The sequence below is a fragment of the Hippocampus comes genome, unplaced genomic scaffold (assembly GCF_001891065.2).
Source record: "Hippocampus comes isolate QL1 unplaced genomic scaffold, H_comes_QL1_v1.1 scaffold1, whole genome shotgun sequence".
In the NCBI taxonomy this organism is placed as follows: Eukaryota; Metazoa; Chordata; class Actinopteri; order Syngnathiformes; family Syngnathidae; genus Hippocampus; species Hippocampus comes.
Genome location: NW_017805010.1, coordinates 74,960 through 95,070, shown reverse-complemented (window position 1 = coordinate 95,070; position 20,111 = coordinate 74,960). Strand labels below are relative to the sequence as shown.

At 43.0% G+C, this 20,111-nt stretch overlaps 1 protein-coding gene across 1 annotated transcript in view; it reads left to right on the top strand.

Moving 5' to 3' along the window:
- tns2a (tensin 2a) overlaps positions 1 to 20,111 on the top strand; it is a 42,101-nt gene that overhangs the window by 12,196 nt on the left and 9,794 nt on the right. The window contains exons 4-18 of the mRNA XM_019862921.1: positions 10,298 to 10,336; positions 11,639 to 11,680; positions 12,627 to 12,676; positions 12,910 to 13,093; positions 13,483 to 13,533; positions 13,623 to 13,745; positions 14,584 to 14,648; positions 15,711 to 15,794; positions 16,000 to 16,112; positions 16,583 to 16,643; positions 17,163 to 17,238; positions 18,583 to 18,712; positions 19,414 to 19,479; positions 19,607 to 19,723; positions 19,875 to 20,110. Of these exons, the coding sequence (XP_019718480.1) occupies positions 10,298 to 10,336; positions 11,639 to 11,680; positions 12,627 to 12,676; positions 12,910 to 13,093; positions 13,483 to 13,533; positions 13,623 to 13,745; positions 14,584 to 14,648; positions 15,711 to 15,794; positions 16,000 to 16,112; positions 16,583 to 16,643; positions 17,163 to 17,238; positions 18,583 to 18,712; positions 19,414 to 19,479; positions 19,607 to 19,723; positions 19,875 to 20,110 (1,437 nt within the window). The remainder of the gene's footprint in view (positions 1 to 10,297; positions 10,337 to 11,638; positions 11,681 to 12,626; positions 12,677 to 12,909; positions 13,094 to 13,482; positions 13,534 to 13,622; positions 13,746 to 14,583; positions 14,649 to 15,710; positions 15,795 to 15,999; positions 16,113 to 16,582; positions 16,644 to 17,162; positions 17,239 to 18,582; positions 18,713 to 19,413; positions 19,480 to 19,606; positions 19,724 to 19,874; position 20,111) is intronic.

Genomic DNA, 20,111 nt, shown 5'->3' with positions numbered 1-20,111 from the left:
GGGATGTCTCGATTAAAGAGGCCATTGGTTGCCGTCCGACATCACAAGTTCAGACTGCATAAGTCAGTCACATCGAGAGTCACATGCTCGAGGGACTGACCGTATAATTTATGAAGTATAGAGAAAAAAAAAATCCTCAATAATGTCATGCAATTCAGTAACACACAGGACATTCAACACACCGTGAAAGAACAAATAGCACTTTTTGATGATATCATGTTAAACATCAGAAACAGAATTTGTCGAGCGTATTATGGGTTGACTCGCTACGTGCATTGTGCTCATTCTTCTAAATCAGGGGTGTGAAACTCATTTTTGTCACGGGCCACTTTGGGGTTAACGTCTTCGCTCGAAGGGCCATTACGACAGTGAAACCAAATAAATGTGAATTCATCACATCGCATTATGACTTGGAATTGATGGATTACTCGTTTTGAAACCAGTCAACTATTCATTTGTTGTTTGTTCAATTATTTTTCAAGTGCGTGTAAACAGGGTAGCAAAATGATTACAAAATCCTTATGTTATTTATGACACATGGCAATTTGACATTTTGGTACAATTTTAGCAAGGCTCCTGGAAGGTCACACACATGATTTGCTTTCGCGGGCCGCATAAAATGACATGGCGAGCCGAATCTGGCCCCCGGACCTCGATTTAGACACCTGTGCTCTAAACGGTCCCCTTTAGCGTTTTCTTTTTTTGTGTGTGTGCTTCCTATGTTTTAATTTCAACACTCTTAACAATAGACTCCTTGTTTATGTCTTTATATATTTTTTTAAAGTACATGTCAAGTTCAAAGAGCTGCCCGGAAGATTTGTCGCACCGGCACAGAATGTGGAGTGTGGACATGGAATTACAATTCCCGCTGCCTTGTTTTTGCGTCCTCCGGGTGCTTTTATCTTGTCGGTCTTGTAAACTACTGGACGTGAGCTACATTTGACAAGTGTTGTGCTCAGACGTTCAAAAATGAAAAAAAAGGAGGTGGCAACCATCTACGTTTTACTGGCAAGCGCGCACTTGCGACTGCTTGTTGCCATGCAGAGTTGAGTACCCGCCCCCGTAAAACAATGGAAATGAAAGGTCACGTACATCACTCGCTTGTTTCAGAGACACACTCAGAAAAAAACTCCCATTCAACAGACTTCCAACATCAACAAAACTGAACATCTGTGAGACAGATTCATGCCTACACATCCATGGAGTCATTACATTTGTATATAATTCCAAAATAAACTTTGGAAGGAAAGGAAAACATGTGCCAGCTACTTGATCTTGTGTAATCGGGGCTTCATTTGTGTGCCAACGTCATCCTTCTGATGTAATACCCGATGATTAAGGTGCTCGTTGTCTTACCAAACCCAAAAGTCAGACACTCCATCTAGGAGAGAGTGCAGGAAACGGAGCCCTGACCCCTTGCCTAGAGAGCGAGAACAGCTGAGGAAGCGATGATGCCACGGGACGATAGAATAGTAACCATGTTTCAGGTACAGTCTTGTGTTTTCCCGTCATACAGCTAAGCCAACGCCCCCCACCTCCATGTCCCACCAGACTTCCTTTGCTGGTCAAATAATACCTCTGCTGTGATGTAATCGGTGACTCTTTGCCCCTTCTTACCGTTTAAACATGAGGGACATTTTACCGACTTTGTGGTTTTATCGGCCATTTAATGGTTAACAAATCCCTCTCTGAATCTTTCCAACATCCTTCTCGTGTTTCACTTTTCAGCAAGCAAAGTTGGGAGTTCAGTTTGTGGTATCGCTCCTGATGAATCTCTAGTTTACTTTATGTGGCCTTGAGTGCAGGCCCCCCTGCAGCTGGCCCCGTACCCCCTCCACCATTTAGTCATGTGAGTGAGTCATTTAGGATAACACAAACCAAATGTCATGTGGCAGGGACCTAATGTCTGTCTCTGCTGATGATCAACCGGCACAGACAACTGTGCTATCGCAGACACTTCTGGTAATTGCAGAGATAGGAAGACATGTTTTGTGTGTGTGTGTGTGTGTGTGTGTGTGTGTGTGTGTGTGTGTGTGTGTGTGTGTGATGGGGGGCTGATTTTGACATGAGAGACACTGCATCACTACTGACTTTGCCAAGGTCTGACTCGGTCCACCGTGTGTGTGTGTGTGTGTGTGTGGGCTATCGTGGGTGTGTGGGTGTGTGTGGGTGTGTGTGTGTGTGTGTGTGTGTGTGTGTGTGTGTGTGTGTGTGTGTGTGTGTGTGTGTGTGTGCGTGCGCGCGCGCATGTGCGCACGCGCGCGCGTGTGCATGGGTGAGCCTGTTTTCATGTGTACCGGTACCCATTTGTAGGCGTGTCTGATTATACGTCCCGAAAACTTATGAAAACATGATAAAGTGTGTGCGTGTGTTTGTGTGAACTTGTTTTTTTTCAGGATTTAGGGGCATTTTGCCCGTAAACACCTTTTTGAAAGTTACCAGGTGAAAGGTTTTATTGTAATCAAAGAAGTGCTTTCAATAAACTGCAATACAAGCAAAAAAAACCCGAGACTTCGATATAGCTGGGTGTGTACACAAATCAACAATGACACCCACCCAAAGAACTAAACAAAACCAAAAAAAAAAAAAATCATCCATTTTCTATAACCATCTGTCTTTTTTGGGGTTACTGTGAACTTGAATTGTCGCCAGTCAATCAGACGAACATCCTTCCGCACTTATTTTCAAACCGTCAGTGGCTGCTGCTAAACCACGTTTCTTCTTTTTGATACTTCGCAAAGCTAAACAAAATGAAACAATGCCTCAAAAAAATATCACACAGATAAATAAAGTTAAGATTGTGCTATGCGATAAATGTGACAGCTTTATTGTGCTTCCTTTAAACGGGATTCAGGCTGATGGGAGCTGCAGCTGTGGAAAATGGGGAGGGAGGATTTTTATTTTATTTATTTTTTGGGGAAATGTGGGTATCTGAATGTTCTTATTAAGATCAGGATCGGTAACAGAAATGCCATGGACGGCGCCCGAAGCACAAAGGTTTGGAGAGGGAGGAAAGGAGTGAAAAGTTTGTTTACACGGTTGATCCTGACTCTTGTCTTCCTGTTTTGTTTTATTTGCTCACGCTTATTTACGTACTAGCTTTCCAGCTTTGAGTCCTTGTTTATGGGAAAGCTGATATTTTTGTCAGCGTGCGCTTTAAGTGCGCGGCCTTCCGCACGCACAAGCAGCAATGAACGCGCATGTGCAAGCAGGAACATGTGTGCATTCTTGTTTTTTTTGGGGGGGGGGTGGACTGCATGCTCGCTGTGGGCATTTATTTCTCTTGATGTGTGCACTGACCCAACTCCGTAACATGGAAATGCATTCCACGTGGAGGTTAAAGCTCCACCTCAGGGACCCGTGTGACCTAACATATGCTCGGCCTTCCTCTCAGCTGCTCCGAGTCAGAATGAAGCACACAGAGGTTGATTTCTTTTCCTTTCAGAGCCAAAGGAGAGGATGGGAACAAGTGCTGAACCCAGACGGAGACAGTGTGAACAACTCTGTTAGCTGGCCTCATATGTCAGAAGTTACCAATATGGGCTCCTCTCAACCAGGGTTCTTTGGCACCCAAGTGTGCCGTGAAAGACCATCAGGGGTGCCGAGGGAAATGATCCAATTTATCTTCATTTGTCTGAAAATTATACTTTAGCAATTATACATGCGTCTTTATCCAACTATCTATGCCAGCCACGTATAGTGACAACTGGTGAGCACGTCGGCCTCACAGTGCAGAAGTGCAGGGTTCGATTCCTGTGTGGAGTTTGCATGTTCTCCCCGTGCCTGCGTGGGTTTTCTCTGGGTGTTCCGGTTTCCTCCCACATTCCAAAAACATGCATCGCAGGCTGATTAAACACTCAAAATTGTCCCTATGCGTTAGTGTGAGCGCGGATGGTTGTTCGTCTCTGTGTGCCCTGCGATTGGCTGGCAACCCGTTCAGGGTGTACCCTGCCTAATGCCCGAAGATGGCTAGGATGTGCTCCGGCATACCCGCGACCCTCGTGTTGATAAGCAGATCAGAAAATGGATGGATGGATGGATGTGCCGTCATACTTACCTATTGTAAGATGGGCGTCTCGGCTCAATAAAAGTTGTGGAAACACTGCTGTAAGTCCCAGGTATAAGTTTTTCACCCATAGGTGTTGATTTTGCTTAGCCATGGCCTTGAAGTCCTCCCGTGTTGCTCAGGGTGCTCTTTTCTCAGCCACGCCACCATGGCATGCTTATTCGACTTATGGGGTGCGTTTTGAGGGCTTGGCGAGATCACGGTTAGTGTTGCCAAAAAAGACACCAACTATGATTATTTTTCACAAAGACACTATTTGTTTTGCCTTCTTTAGAAAACACAAAAATAAATAAATAAAAAAATGGGGCCATTTCCTCATGTTGGGATTTCACACATTGTTGATGATGAAAAAGGATGATTTTACGAGAATATTATATTTGGAAAATATGATTGTATTTTTCATAATTAGGGATGTAACAATTCAGCAAAACTTTATTTAAAAAGTTATTCTTTGTAACAAGCACAACATGCAGACGTTAAAATAAAAACATCTTTTGGTGATAAAATGAGCCATTCATTTTGTTTAAAAAAAGATTTTACAAAATCGAAATGAATCAAAGTCAGGAACTGAAAACTGGAAATGGAATCGAATTGGGGCTTGAGTGAAGTGTTACATTTTTATTGACAATATAGTGTCGCCTCTCAGGCTGAGCCTAATCCACTCCTGGGTGCTCTGATTAGTTCGTATTTCAAAAATACAACGGGACATCATTATAAGCAAGTTCTCATCAGCCAAATTAAGACGGGGAGTTGACATTGTTGTTGCCTTCGTGCTTTATCTGGATCATCTCTGGTTGGTATTTGTAGTACATGACATCTGCCACGTCTGTCGCCTTTTCATAGCTCGTGTCACATCTGTTCCCCCAGCATTGGTCTCTCAATCATAGCCACAATTCCCGGATCTTATTGCAAGTCAAACCTCACTGTGGTTTGTGCACATCACAGCTCGCCGTCTGATGTTTGCCAGGATGAAAGCCCGCAAAGGGTCACAGCCGGCTCCGACTCTCGTTGCTGATTTGGCGCAGCTTTCATCAGTGTGCTGTGATTGGCCTTCCCAAAGGAGTTGGAGGAATGGCGAGGCAATTAGGCCAAAGGCCAGCCATCAAAGCAAATCCTGTGTTCTTATGAGAATGGTGGCAAGGACCAGGAAAATGTCAAAAAGTAGTAACTTATATTTTACCAGCATCAAGCTCAGCAGGATTTTTATTTGTATTTTTTTGCTCAGACATCCGCTTCTATTTACCCAGAAGAAATTGCTCTGTCTGATAAGCTGAAAGACAGGATGAAAGCAAGCACGTGAAATCCGAAAATGTCGTTAACTCACTTTTTTTAATATGAAGGAACAGATAAACGCGACATGACTCTGTTGTACCGCCAAATACGAGTTTGATGGGATTAGCTTATCGTAACTGACAGAAGTAGCAAGAAAAACTTGGCTAGCTTGGTTCATTTGAAAACTAAGAGAACCTTTTCAGGTCTCACTAAGATCATAATTCACATTTGAAATTGATCAACTGTAAGAATATGAACATAAAAAAAATAATAAATCAAGACATTTTATGCAACACTTTATTTCCTTGAAGCAGCGGTGTCAAAGTTGTGGGGCCATATCGCGCTAATGATTTCCTTGGGAAGGCCTTTATGACTGTGAACACAAGTAAATGTCTGATTTCCTCATATTACATATACACAACAAACTGATGAATAACTAGCTTTGAAATTTGAGCCCAGTTGAAAACTGTTTGTTCAAATATTACATTTACTTTAAAAGGGGATTGTCACGAAAATGCTTGCAGTTTCTGGACATTTGATATTTTAGCAAGAAACATGAAATCGAGGTGTATAATTTGCATTCGTTGGCCACATAAAAAAATTGTCAGGCCAGAAATGGCCCCCGGGCCTTAAGTTTGACACCTACCATCGCTAATCAAACCAACGGATGACTTTTTGTCAAAACCTATGATGCTCATATTCAATTTATTTGATCCTATTTCTTAAATGAAAATGCTGTTTTCCCATCTTGAAGGAAATGTCAATATGCGTAAAATATGCTTGACTTATCAACAACATAGCAGGGCCACTCGCTCACCACCTGAACATCCTTTTTGAAGCGTACATCGAGACAACAAACCAGTGCAGTATCACTTAGCTACGCTCCACATGGATTTGTCGCGTCAAAAACGAAGGAGAGAAAAAAATAAATGGATGGAGAGGAAGAGGACAGGAGTCTTAAGAGAGGCTAATGGGGGTCAGAATTCCAAGTGTCATTTGATAGGCCCACCTGCATTGAGGGCAAAGTGAATATACCTGAGTACCCAGAAGAAAAAAAAATATGAATTATTGGTAATTCTAAAGCTATTGTGCACTGTAGTGTTGTGTATGGCTCTGAAGCCACCTTAATTATATTCATCTGATGTGATTAACATGAGCTTATGTTGTACCGGTTTAGTACATCGCAACATTGTCGTTAGTGATGGACATAGATCAAACCATTGACCTTTCAGTCATTTTAAGAACCCAAACTCAAAAGATGTTTGAACCGGAGAGAGAAGCTGACTGACGTGTGCCTCTCAAATTACATTTTCTTTCAGTTACAAGCTTTTGATTGTCCCCCCCCCCCGCCCCTTTGTATTTACTAGTCAAAAATGGAGTCATAAGTGAGCTTCAAACACTCCGCAGGTGGAGTGAAGTGGAAGAAAAAAAAAATCACAGAAGCACTTTCAGCTGTTTATTGAACCCGATTTTACAGTCAAACGAAAAAAATACCAAATGAAAGCACTCATAAGGAGCATGGAGCAGATGCTAATTGGGTGACTGCAGCTCCTGACATCACTCACTAGGCCACGCCCCCTTCAAACCTCCCATCAGCATAACAACACTTTATAAAACCAGTTCTTTTCTTTACAATGTCATGTATTCCATTTTCATAATTATATTTTACAAGTTATTTTTCTTCATGGAATACATTCAATTCTTAAGCCTAGACACTACCGTACTTTGTAAAGTTTGATCAAAACCTTGAAGGCTAGAGGAAGTTAAAGGAAGAGGAAGCCTTTTTTTTTTTTTTTTTTTGGTATGGTTTTGTTTTGTTTGGAATTGACTAGAGGAAGTTAAAGGAAGAGGAAGCCTTTTTTTTGGGGTATGGTTTTGTTTTGTTTGGATTTGATTTGAAGAAAGCAGACGGAAGTACTTGACGGAGAGTGGGCGCTGGGGAGGTGCTGTGAAAAGAGGAAAAGTGGAGGGAGGGGAAGATGTCGGGAAAAGGTGGGGCGTGTAAAGGGGAAGGGTAGAGTGATAAGACCTTCGAAATTTGAAGAAACTACGACCTCAAATGAAGAGACACATAGAGGAGGGATGGGTGGAGGTCTATTGGCAGGAAGTTTCTGCGTAAGCATTGGCTTGAGGAGATGGAAATCTGGTGTGGTGGTTTTTTTATTTATTTTTTTTGGTTTTGTTTTTGTTGTTGTGGTTTCGCAGCCACCCTTCGCCTGGCCTTTTCACAACATGAGGTTTCTGGCTCTTTATAAAAGGCAGAACAAAAGGTGAATCAAGGGTGACACGGGTAAATCCCGACCCGAGTATAGCCCGATTCACGCTGCAGGGTACATACTGGATAGCTGTAGTCATAACAACGAGAAATTTGAAACACCTTGAATTGTATCCATGTGGCTTCCTTCCAGGCTCGGCTGAGGGAGGAGAAAGGCTTTCCTCTTGGAAGGAGCAGCTTGTATTGCCGCGGTTCCCAACTATTCCACCGATTTATATAGAGTGGATTGACTATGACCAAACATGAATGTATGATTTTTGTTTTGATTTTGTTTTTTTTTTTTTTTTTAAGGGGGGTTGGGGGGATGTCAGGAATGTCAATTAGCCGGCGTGTGCCAAGGTGGCTAATTAAAGGGAAGGCAAAGGCGACGACAGAAAGAAATGTCAGCAGGAGAGATATTTAATGGCGGATCGTGTAATGATTAAAAACATAAACTAAATGGACGTCCCCCATCATCTTGGGCCAGATATGTTTTTAGAAACAAGGAGCAAGCTTGGGCATTTAATTTTACAAAAAGTGCCATGGAAGAAACTGTAACCGTGTGTGAAGGACCACACACTGTGGGAAAAAAAACCCAAAACGTGTCCTATGATTTTGGGTCTAATAAAATAATTTAAGTTGGAATAACTTTCAAACATAAATTAGTAAAATATATGGCAATAATAATGTTAGTATCGCATTGGATAGCAAGTGAGTTGTTTGCTCCGAAAAAAATTGCTGAGTTGTTTTTATTGACCGTATTTTCCGCAGTATAAGGCACTTGCGAGTATAAGGCGCACCCTCAATGAATGGCCTATTTTAAAACTGTTTTCGTGTATAGATTGCACCACATTATATGGCGCATAGAATAGAAGCTACAATAGCTGCTGCATTTGCGTTTCACAGCCACTAGATGGAGCTACGCTGAAGGGAATACAATACAATACAATGCAGCTTTATTCGGCATTGACACGTTTTGTACAAACACTGAAAACAACAAATGTTTGCGCTTCAGGAGTGCATATAACAATTTTGTTCTTGCTCTCAAAGGCGCACCAGGGGTTGTTGCCTGTTCCACATTTTTTTTCACAACCTACCAACTTCACTGGATGAACTTAGATTTACAGTCAGGAACGGTTTCTGATATGCGGTCACCACCAAGCACTCGTCCATGATTCTGCCTTGGAAGAAAACATTTTTGGCAAAATGCTTGCAAAAAGTCTAGCAGCTATGTTGGCTTTTTACAAAAAAAAGAAAAATAATCAATTGCCTGTTAATGCATTCAGCGGGGGGAGCTCTGTTGGATTATAGATGCAAGACGCTGGAGCATGCCACATTTTACCCCAGAAAATGGCTTTCATATGCTCCTGCAGAGTCATAAATAGATTTCAAGATTTTTTTGGACTGTTCACATACTCGTAAAAAAAAATATAAATAAATAAAATAGACCTGATCCAGTGAGAGAGGCGAAAAAGAGACGCAGGCTCCAATGCCTAAAGTTATATGGTCAGAATTTGGATTCAGGCACGGAAAGAGAAAAGCGCCAAGGATTCACAACATGGAACAAGAACAGAGGTGAATTTCTCTGTGGAGATAGAAGGCCATCAATTCTCAGACTGAGTCATGAACGGACAGTTATTTGACAGTCACACCCGGATCTGGTTCTGGATTTAGCTCGTTATCTGCCCCTCTGCCTTCCTGTTGATTCCTGCTGTTACTGTACAAGCAACAAGTGACATGGCTTCATGCTTGTGTGCAGCCCAAGCACCAGATTCAGGGCCTGTGAGACTTCCTTTGTGTGCATAAGTCGATACACACAAGCCCTTGCCCTTTTCCTGTGTCCAAATAAACAGTCCAAAACAGCCGCATGATGAAGGAGCTGCCTCGTGTTTTTTTTTTTACCCCGCCTCGTGTGTTGCATCCGTTACGTAAGCATGCCTGTGCCGCTACCTTCTTCATTAAGACAGCTATCCAAAGCTCCTGCTTCCTTTGGTCACAGTTCGTTGACGTGAAGATGAACAACAGACCAGTGGATCACATGCCAGACAGCCTCAATGTTCCTCTCGCAACATGATAGGCTTGACATGAAAACGGGACGAAAAAGTTATTTTTATATTTTGTTGATGAGAAAACATTGACATTTGTCTGTTGTTGCAGAGTACAGCTAGTCTCTAAAAAAAAAAAACCCAAAAAACCAAAAACAAAAAGAAAACTTCTTTGCTATTTTTATGTGCTAAGATGCCACAAGATGGCGCCAAAGAGCTGGCTAATAATTCTAACGTACTAATAGATCCCAAGGACGGATGATACATCTCAACTGACAGCCTAAAGTTTAGCCTGGGTTGTTAGCAGAATTTACGGAGAGCCTTTGTTGCAAATGTATGTTTTCGCAATAGCTATTAAAATAGCTGAATCATCCTTAAGATTCGAAATAAATGTGTCAGCCATTTATTTCGAGCGTTTAAGGTGTAAGAAGAGTTTCAAATGAGTGATTTGGGATAATAGTTTGTGGTGTATTTACGGTGTAAAATATAAATAGAGGCAGTTATAAACATTTGGAGGACCATCAGTTGATGGTGTTTTAGCTACTGCGTATGGTTTACAGTATGGAGTTGAACACTTGAATATATTTAACAATCCAGATGTTCTTAAGCAAAATAACTATGTATCTGTGATTCACATGTGGCTTCCCTTGTGTGTTTTAGGTAACCACAGCATGTATCCCAGCTCCTGCCAACGACCTGGTAAGTCTCTCTGATGTGCTTGCATTTGCTCTCAAAAGCATTCTGTACACAGAATCACTTGAACCCTCGTTGGAGCTGCTTTTTAGCTTGCAGCTATATTATGGCCGCTCCTCATGATGGCAACTGAGGAAGGGTCAAGCAAGTACAGTACTATCACAGGGGTAGGGGGGACACATACGACACAATGGGACGAGATTGGAGTAAACACTCCAGAATTCCCATTGCCTTAGTGCAGCCCGAACACATACTGGAAATGAATGAACCAAAATGAATTATGGCAAAGTTCCCTAAGACATGAATAGATAGTCGACACGAATGAACTGAACAGATGACGGTTATGGCAAGGAACTAATTTGGCCAGCCTCAGGTACTGACTACCAACACAACAAAACACAACGCCTTTTCCTGAAAACAACGAAGGCCTTTTGAACATCCATCCATCCATTTTCCGATCAGCTTTATCCTCACAAGGGTCGCGGGGGGTGCTGGAGCCTATCCCAGCTGTCTTTGAGCAGTATGCAGGGTACACCCTGAACTGGATGCCAGCCAATCGCAGGACACACAGAGACTTAGGAAAAATTTAGAGCATTCTATTAACCTGCCACGCCAAGTTTTTGGAATGTGGGAGGAAACCGGAGCACCCGGAGAAAACCCACGTAGGCCCGGGGATAATTTGCAAACTCCACACAGGAAGGCCATAGCCGGAATCGAACCCTACATCTCTGTTCTGTGAGGCTGACACGCGAACCAACCTCCACCATGCCGCCCCCTTTTAAACAGTGGCGCTTAATCTTTGCAGGTGGCGGCACACCTAAAGCGAGTTGCAAATTGGGGTCACTCTCCCCAATCAGCCACCAATCAGCAAAGAGCAGGGAAGATCTACTGCACACATGCAAAGATTATCCACCAAACAACCCCCCCCCCCCTAAAATAAACATCCGCAAAATATCGTGAAATCCATTATGTTTTTTTTTTCAAAACCACTGAATGGTTTTCTTCCCCAATTTGCTTCTGGGAAGGCGATCCCTCGGTCGGCACAGCTCTCTTCATTTCTCATGCACTGCAGGATTCCTGTCTTGAAGACCAATGTTGATGTTGGTGTAGGAAGTAGTCATGTTTATCCATTAGAGAATCTGTTTGTTTTATTAACTCTCCTTCCTTTCCTCTGCACCCGCCCCCCCTCGCTTCTCTGCCCTCCCTCCTCTTTCTCACCCCTTTCTTATTCTTCATGTTTTGTTTTCTTGCTCACCTTCCTTCCATATTGTGCCATTTTGCTTGCCATCTTTCCTCATTGGCTTCCAGCAGCGTAGAGGGACAGCTCCGCCTCGAAATGCCCAACACCTGGTAAGCATCTTCATGTCCTCTCACTGCTCTTTCGACCTTCTGCAGAGAGGGGCCACGTGGCAGGGATAGCTCAAGTGCGATCGAAACCCCCCCCAGGTGACCCGTCATTGTGTCAAGGGATAGATGAGGGAACGCTGTAAAATACATTACATTGAATGGCAAAACATTTACTTTTCCACTTTGCAATTTCCTCTGTTTCCCCCATTATCTTTAGTCTTGTGCCTGTCTTCAAAATGTCATCCACACACACACACACACACACACACACACACACACACACACACACACACACACACACACACACGAACACCGGTAGTAAATGTAACATGTTGTCTCTTGCATCATGGACCACACTTTGGAAAGGATCTTTTTTTTCTTAGTCAACAAAACAGTCAAAAATACATTGTGGATGAAATAAAATAAAATATCGATGTGGTATATTTTTCTTTTAAATTGTGTTCATGCCGAGCAAATTGAGCATTTAAGACACAGATGTCAAAGTCGAGGCCCGGGGGCCAGATCTGGTCCGCCACATCATTTTATGTGGCCTGCGAAGGCAAATCAAACATGGCAACTTCCATGATGCTTGCTAAAATATGTACCAAAATTTCAAATTTTCATATTAATAAATAAGAGAGACATTGGAAGCATTTTCTTGTTGCCAAACACCTCATTACAGTAACTTAAACAATAGTTGAATAAACTGTTATTCTTGACTTCTTTATATGATTTCAGTCATAATGGCCCTCCAAGGGAAATGGTAACTAAAATGTGGCCCGCGACGAAAATGGGTTTGACACCCCTGATTTAAGAACTCATTTTAACAGCACAAGACAGGATCACAGTTTCACAACAGATGTCAAAGAACAAAATAGGACTTGCATAGGAGATTAAAAAAAACAAAACTGTATTCTTATTACGTGTTTTGATGGCATTCTCACTGCAGGGCTCCACCAAGTCGTTGACCTACACCAAGCAGAGAAACACGCTGCCGAGGTAAAAGGTCATCTCATTCTTTCATTTACGATGCAGCTCATGAGTTCTTTCCGACAAAGAGAGGAATCTCTGTCTGGGCTTTCTTTTGCTTGTGTCTTGCACTTCAATTTAATGACTGCCCTCTTTTTCTCATAAAAGATCACCTCTCCTTTGTTGTATTAGTTCGATTTAAGCCCATGTTGCGCAAGCTGCCACAAACAACTTTCAGTGACACCCACTCTCACGTTCCATAGGAGCTTCAGTGTGGATCGCGTGATGGAGCGAGTGATGGAGCGCCACTATGACTTTGACCTCACCTACATCACCGAGAGGATCATCTCCGTCTTCTTCCCGCCCAAGCTGGAAGAACAGCGGTACCGCCTCAACCTCAAGGAGGTGGCCGCCATGCTCAAGTCCAAGCATCAAGACAAGTTTCTGGTGAGGCAAATACAGCAGGCAAATGATGACCATTTTATTTAGTTATTTATTTTTTAATTATTTATTTTTTAATGCAGAGTGTGGATGTGACACTGGGCGTGACTTTCGGTACTTGCACAATGCCCGATGAGCTCCAATACAAATGTGTTTCTCCTTTCCGGAATGCGACTGCTTTTTTTTTTTTTTTTGCTCACCTTATTGTAGCTAGATTTGAGCAAAATATTGATTGAAACAGCATCTGACAGTATTTGATAGTGATAAAGGAACCCTTTGATGCACCCTGTAACCTGACAACATGATCAGCTGTCCACTGTAGTAACCGCTGTCCCCGAAAGGGTTACAATGACACAATCAATCAAGAGATTTATTTATTTTTTTTTCTGTTTCAGCTCCTCAACCTCTCCGAAAGGCGCCATGATATGAGCCGATTGAATCAAAAGGTCGCGATACGTGCTGCATTTGTCATTTCATTTTCACCTTTCTTGAACTCACTTCCTATCACGTGATCGTTTTCCTCCGCCAACAACAGGTTCACGACTTTGGCTGGCCCGACCTCCATGCTCCGCCGCTGGACAAAATCTGCGCCATATGCAAGGTCATGGAGACGTGGCTGACCTCTGACCCCCAGCACGTGGTGGTCCTGCACTGCAAGGTCAGAGTTCATGGGCTCACTGGCTTTTTTTTTTCCCAAGACAGATGTTTTAGGTCTTTCCCAGAGTTTTGAAACGCTCAGAAAGTTCAATTAAAAAAAAAAAAAAAGGCGCGAAATATCTTCCGATAATGAAGAGGATCATCCTATATCCTGTCTTACACATAATTATGGTTGATGTATGAAAAGCTGTAGCTAGGAAGTTGGACACGAACTAACATGTTGACGTTAAAACCGTACGTACCACCATGTAAAGATTGCCACATTTGAGTGGAGCAATGGCAACTTTTTCCACTGCTCCACAGAGACGAGCAGACAACAAAGTTAACCAAGCACTAAGCGGCTTGACTGGATGTGAACGTTTTGGGTTTTTTTTTTTTTTTTTGGTCGAAGAGAATTTAAATCGCGAACCCAGACCATGTCTGTGGTGTGCTGACGTTCCAGAGCCACATGTAAGTCTGCCCCGGCTGTAATTCATCCGAAAGACCGACGTAAACAAGATTTCTTCGGGGCGGGGAATGCAGAGCCCTTCACCGAGAAGCGCGCTGTGCCTAACAAGCTTTAATTTGTGAGTGCAGTGGTGCAGCCTCCTTTGGTGCTATCTGGAGGGGTCACATTAGGAATTTGATGCTGGAATGTTCTTGGAATGCTTCGGGATGTTTGGATTCAAAACTCATGGGGAGAGCTTGATCATTGCAGCGCGGTCATTGTGGAATGCGTGTGATTGCGTGTTCAAAGTTCTCCAATCTATTTCACCCCAAATTGAACAAAACTGAACAAATAGGTGATTGAATGTGGAATAAATATTTTTAAATATTTTTGTTGTATATTCTTCCTGCAGGGTAACAAAGGCAAGACAGGAGTGATCATTGCAGCTTACATGCACTACAGCAAGATCTCAGCAGGGTGAGTGTTTTAGACACCAAGCATCAGCTTTGCTTTGTTAATTGATCAAGCCTAATTAAAGAAAAAAGAAACTTGTTGGGAGCGTCTGAGCCTTATAGTTCAACTGAAAAAAAAAGTTTGTTGGATTTTCATTTAAAAAAAAAAAAATGGATATTGGCCGCACCCATTAACCCTTTCAGGGACAGCGGTTACTACAGTGGACATCTTATCATGTTATCAGGTTACAAGGTGCATGAAAGGGTTAAAATCATGTTTGTCCAACATAAATCCATCCATCCAACTATTTTCCGATCCGCTTTATCCTCGCGAGGGGTGCTGGAGTCTATCCCAGCAGTCTTCGGGCAGTAGGCGGGGGACACCCTGAACCGGTTACCAGCCAATCGCAGGGCACACTGAGACGAACAACCATCCACGCTCTCACTCATACCTCGGGACAAATTAGAGTGTTCAATCAGCCTGCCATGCATGTTTTTGGAATGTGAGAGGAAACCGGAGTACCCGGAGAAGACCCACGCAGGCCCAGGAAAAACATGCAAACTCCACACAGGGAGGCCGGAGCTGGAATTGAACCCGGTACCTCTGCACTGTGAGGTCAACGTGCTAACCACTGGACCACCCGGCCCGCCCATTCAACATAAATATTGCACAAAATAAAATCCGATTAATGTTCGTGAAACTCATACATACATACAGACATACATACATACATACATACATACTTGTCATACAAGTGTAAAAATAAGAGACATAAGAGCGATAAAACTCCCAAGCCTCAACTTGAACGAGGAATTACAAAGTTGCAATTCGTAGGTCATTTGCCTCACGCATGTAATTCTTTCCTCAAAGGCCGGAAAAATCTCATTTCCATTCTGACCTTCCTGGGAAATTTGATGAATTAAGCCCTTTGGATTTAGTACAGGAACACTGGAATCCTGTGGCCCGTGCCAGCTGTATCCTCATTTCATTTCTGGCATGAAGAGGGTCTGGTGTGAGACCCATCATGGAAATTTTCTACTGAAAGCGCGTGTGCGTGCGCCTGTGCGCTAACATTTTTTTGTGCAGGGCGGATCAGGCTCTCAGTACTCTTGCCATGAGGAAGTTCTGCGAAGACAAGGTGTCCACTTCCCTCCAGCCATCCCAAAACAGGTAGGCTGCAAGAGGGGATGAAGGTTGTTGAGGTTTGATTCAGCCTCTCTCTGTCTCGATTCTATTCTATTCCGTTCTTTTGTATTCTATTTGCTCCAGGGCTTGCTTTGTATGGTGACAAATAATTATTGATAAATTGTCGCAATTCTCCACCTGCCTGTATGAGCTCTTGCATTCATGCAAATATGTTTTCAATCTCTCTCAGGTATATCTATTACTTTGGGGGTCTTCTGTCTGGAGCCATCAAGATGAACAGCAGCCCACTTTTCCTCCACCAAGTTCTCATCCCGTCACTCCCCAACTTCCAAGGGGAAGGAGGTTTGTGTTCACTCGCCTCCGTTCATTTCATTGATATCACCGTGACAACTATGACAAAAGAGATCGTGAGCCAGGGGGCTGTTTCAGGCTGAACAGCGAGGACCTTTAATTTCACATAGAAGGCTCGATGTATCCGGCGGGCATGTCACAGAAACGTCTTGTAGAAAGTCTCGCTTTAGGTATCCATCACGGTCATGTGATGATGTGAGTTTGAGCCACCAAATGCACAATGGTAACACACGGTGTGTGCGGGACCCGATGCCTCAACAGGTCGTCCCTGCTGAATCCCGGCAATGTTAACCACTTCCATTGTTATAGTTGGTCCCATTCAGCAGATCACCCGCAGGAACACAAGCGCGTTTATCATTAATCGAATGATGGTCTCCGTCGGGATGGAAGGATAGCAGTCAGCGCATTCTTCTGACTACGGGATGATCATAAGGGCTCCATCTGTCTGATTGTCTCTGCAGGTTACTACCCTTTCCTGAAGATCTACCAGTCGATGCAGTTGGTCTACACTTCAGGCATATAGTAAGTCTCTTGGCAAAAAAAAAAAAAAAAAAATCTGAATGAATATAGTTCTGTCATATTATAATAGGTAGTGCTAGTCTTTATTGTCCCTTAAGTGTATCGCTGCTGACTCTCGTTGTCCTTTTGTTGCTGTTTGGGGCCCCGTGAATTCAATCAACGCACAAGTGGCCCAGCATTGGTTTTCAATGTCACTGCTTTCATGTTCCAGCAGGATCAAAATGAGTCTAAAACCAATTCAACTCATTATTTAGTTTTCTTCATTTTTGTGGAAGTGCCCCAGATTCAGTCGATGGTGTTCTTTGATATCGTTTCTCCTTCTTCTAATATTGGCCAGCAGCATTTATTTACTTCACAGTACTACGGATGTCCTGATCACACTTTGTTGTCACCCAATTCCGAGTCTTTGGATTTAAGAATCTGCCCATACTGAGTCCCGATCCGATACCTCGACAATACTTTAAAATGAAAAGTCTACCTTGTATCTTTCGTCATGTGTTGTGCTCTCTATTTGACCCACAGTGACCTTCACGGAAGCGGGGGAAGGCGACTGTGCGTGACCATCGAACCAGCACTACTGCTTAAAGGTGACATCATGGTGAGTTCACTCTGAAAGGAAATGACAGAGAGGTCCAGATCAGGTTGATATCGTGACATTATCTGAAACAAACATTTACCAAATAGGGCAATCTGTGGATTCCTGCCATTGCGAGTGAATAAAAAGTAGTCGTAATCTAAACAGACGAACACCAGACCTAATTACTGTCGGTCTTCCTTGAGTCATACAATGCTGTACGGCCACCTAAAAAGTGTTTTTTGGGCAATCATGAGGAAACATTCAACTACCCGAATGCTATTTCCACATTATATAGAAAAGATATACCGGTAGTGACGAAAAATTCAATCAAATTAGCCTTTCTCGTTCTAGCCAAAATAAATTCTGTTAAAAAAAAAATCCTAATGGAATTAAATTGAAGTCGCCGATTTTGCAGTGGTACACTGCAGGCAGTGTGGAAACGGTGTCTACTCGGTGGGATGTCTGAATGTGGGTGTGAATGGTTGTTTGTCTCTACATGTGCGCTATGACTGAGTGGCGAGCAGTTGAGGGTGTAGACTGCCATCCGCCTGAAGTGAGCCGGGATTAGGCTCCAGCAACTCCCCGCGACCCTCTTCAGGATAAGCGGTCTTGAAAATGGATGGAATAAAATAGAGGGACGCACTACCATAATGCTCTATAATTGCAGTCCCCATTTAGCAAGAAAGTAATTCCTCCTCATCACTTGTCATCTTGTCGTTAGAAAAATATGTTTGGGTTTTTTTAATTAAATTTATATAATATATACATATTTTTTTTTCATCCATTTTCTGATCTGGTCGCGAGCGTGCTGGAGCCTAACGCAGGTGTCATCGAGCAGTAGGCGGGGTACAACCTGAACTGGATGCCAGCCAATCAAGGGACACACAGACAAACAACCGTCCACACTCACACTCATACCTCGGGACAATTTAGAGTGTTAAATCAGCCTGCCATGCATGTTTTTGGAATGTGGGAGGAAAGTGGAGTACCCGGAGAAAACCCACGCAGGCACGGGGAGAACATGCAAACCCCACACAGGCAGGCCGGAGCCGGAATCGAACCCTGCACCTCTGCACTGTGAGGCCTACGATATAATTCATAATTCTCAGTATAAATTCCCGAACCACCTCACTGTCTGTTCTTGACAACCCGTCACAAATCCTTATGAAGTATGCTGCAACAACAAAATAAATAAAATTGAAAAGTAACAAAAGTAAAAAGCACACCTGAGTTTTGTTGTGATTTAATCAGTTATCGAGAAGATTTATCCTCCAGGCTTGTTTTGACAACCATGTATGTATGGTACTGTACTTTTATGGTGCCTACTTTTTATGCGTCGGCCTCATTCTCTGCTGCCCCCTGCAGGTCAAATGTTACCACAGACGAGCCCAAAGTGCTGACAGGGACAACGTGTTCAGGCTCCAGTTCCACACTTGCACTATCCATGGATCCCAACTGTGGTTTGGCAAAGGGGAACTGGACGAAGCTTGCACAGGTACCTTTACAGTGTATTAGAGGTGAAAACTATTCGGTAATGACAGCCGTGTTCATTTGCTTTTTCTTAATAGTTTTCCCTGACTTCTCAATGACTTTTCCAAAACATTTAGCTTGATTTTGAAAATTATTGAGATGCACAATACATCTTTATATCGTGCGTTCACAACAGCCGCAGCTGGGCCAAAGCGCTTCACAGAGCATTTCACATGTAACAATAATACAACGGAACATATAACATAAAACAATCACACAATGTTACAATAATACATATGTAACAACGCTTTGTTTGTTTGAAGTGGTTAGAGATAAAGGAGGGGAGAATCAAAATCAAATTAAATCAAACGTGAGCATTCCGATTGCATCATTTCCTGCTTGGAATACAGATTGTGTGAAACTGAGAAATTGCTTGTGTGTGGTAGACCCCAAGTTATAGTTTATGAAGCGTCAAAGATGTACTTAAGTACACCGTTGTGGTTTTATGTAACTGAGAGCACATCTGGGGAATATATTAGTCCGTACTAGAGGAAAGAATTGAATTACAGCCGACGGGTCAACATTGCGTGTGTCGTGAAGTGATTCAATCTACTGTGACTTGCTGATGTCATGTCGATGATCTGAGTAGTTAATCTTCATGGTCGTTGTGGGTCTATCCTAAAAGTTTTATATGTATTTCCTCCCCCCCCCACCCCCCTTCCTCAGATGAACGTTTTCCATTGGATGCCACGGTGGAGTTTGTCTTTTCAACTGGACCTGAGAAGATCAAAGGTCGGGGGCACTCATTCATCTTCAATTCATTGCTGACTCAAAATCACTTTTCCATCACTACGTATTGCAGATGGCAAAACTGTACTTAAAACGAACGTTGAAACACAAGTCTCGCATCTCTCCACAGGTCGTGAGTACCACAAAAATGACCCGGCCGTCACGGTTGATTACAACACTGCTGACCCTGTAGTTCGCTGGGATTCCTACGAAAACTTCAACCAACGATACCAGGACAGTCTTGAGGGTAAAAGATCAGCGTATTTTAACGCCCTTTTTAAAGGGCAAGTCCTGCCGAATGCTGAGTGCCTATAATGGTGCAAGATATTCAAGATCAGAATTACTGTATTTTCATCGGATGTTAAGATGGGCATATTAACACGTTATTTTTGTCACAGACATTGCTCACACAAGAGGTCCTGTTGATGGCAGCCTCTATGCGCAAATAAAGAAGCGCCGGGACCCAAGTTCTGGTTCTGTTTCTTCAACCAATGGCAGCAGTCACGGGGCAGAGGAGAGACCCGATCAATTCCTCTCTCATCACTCTGACTCGGCCCTTTCGGCACATTCGAGCCCCTTTAACCAATCATCCATCCATCCTGACCACCGCGAAGAGACATTACGTCCACCGACTC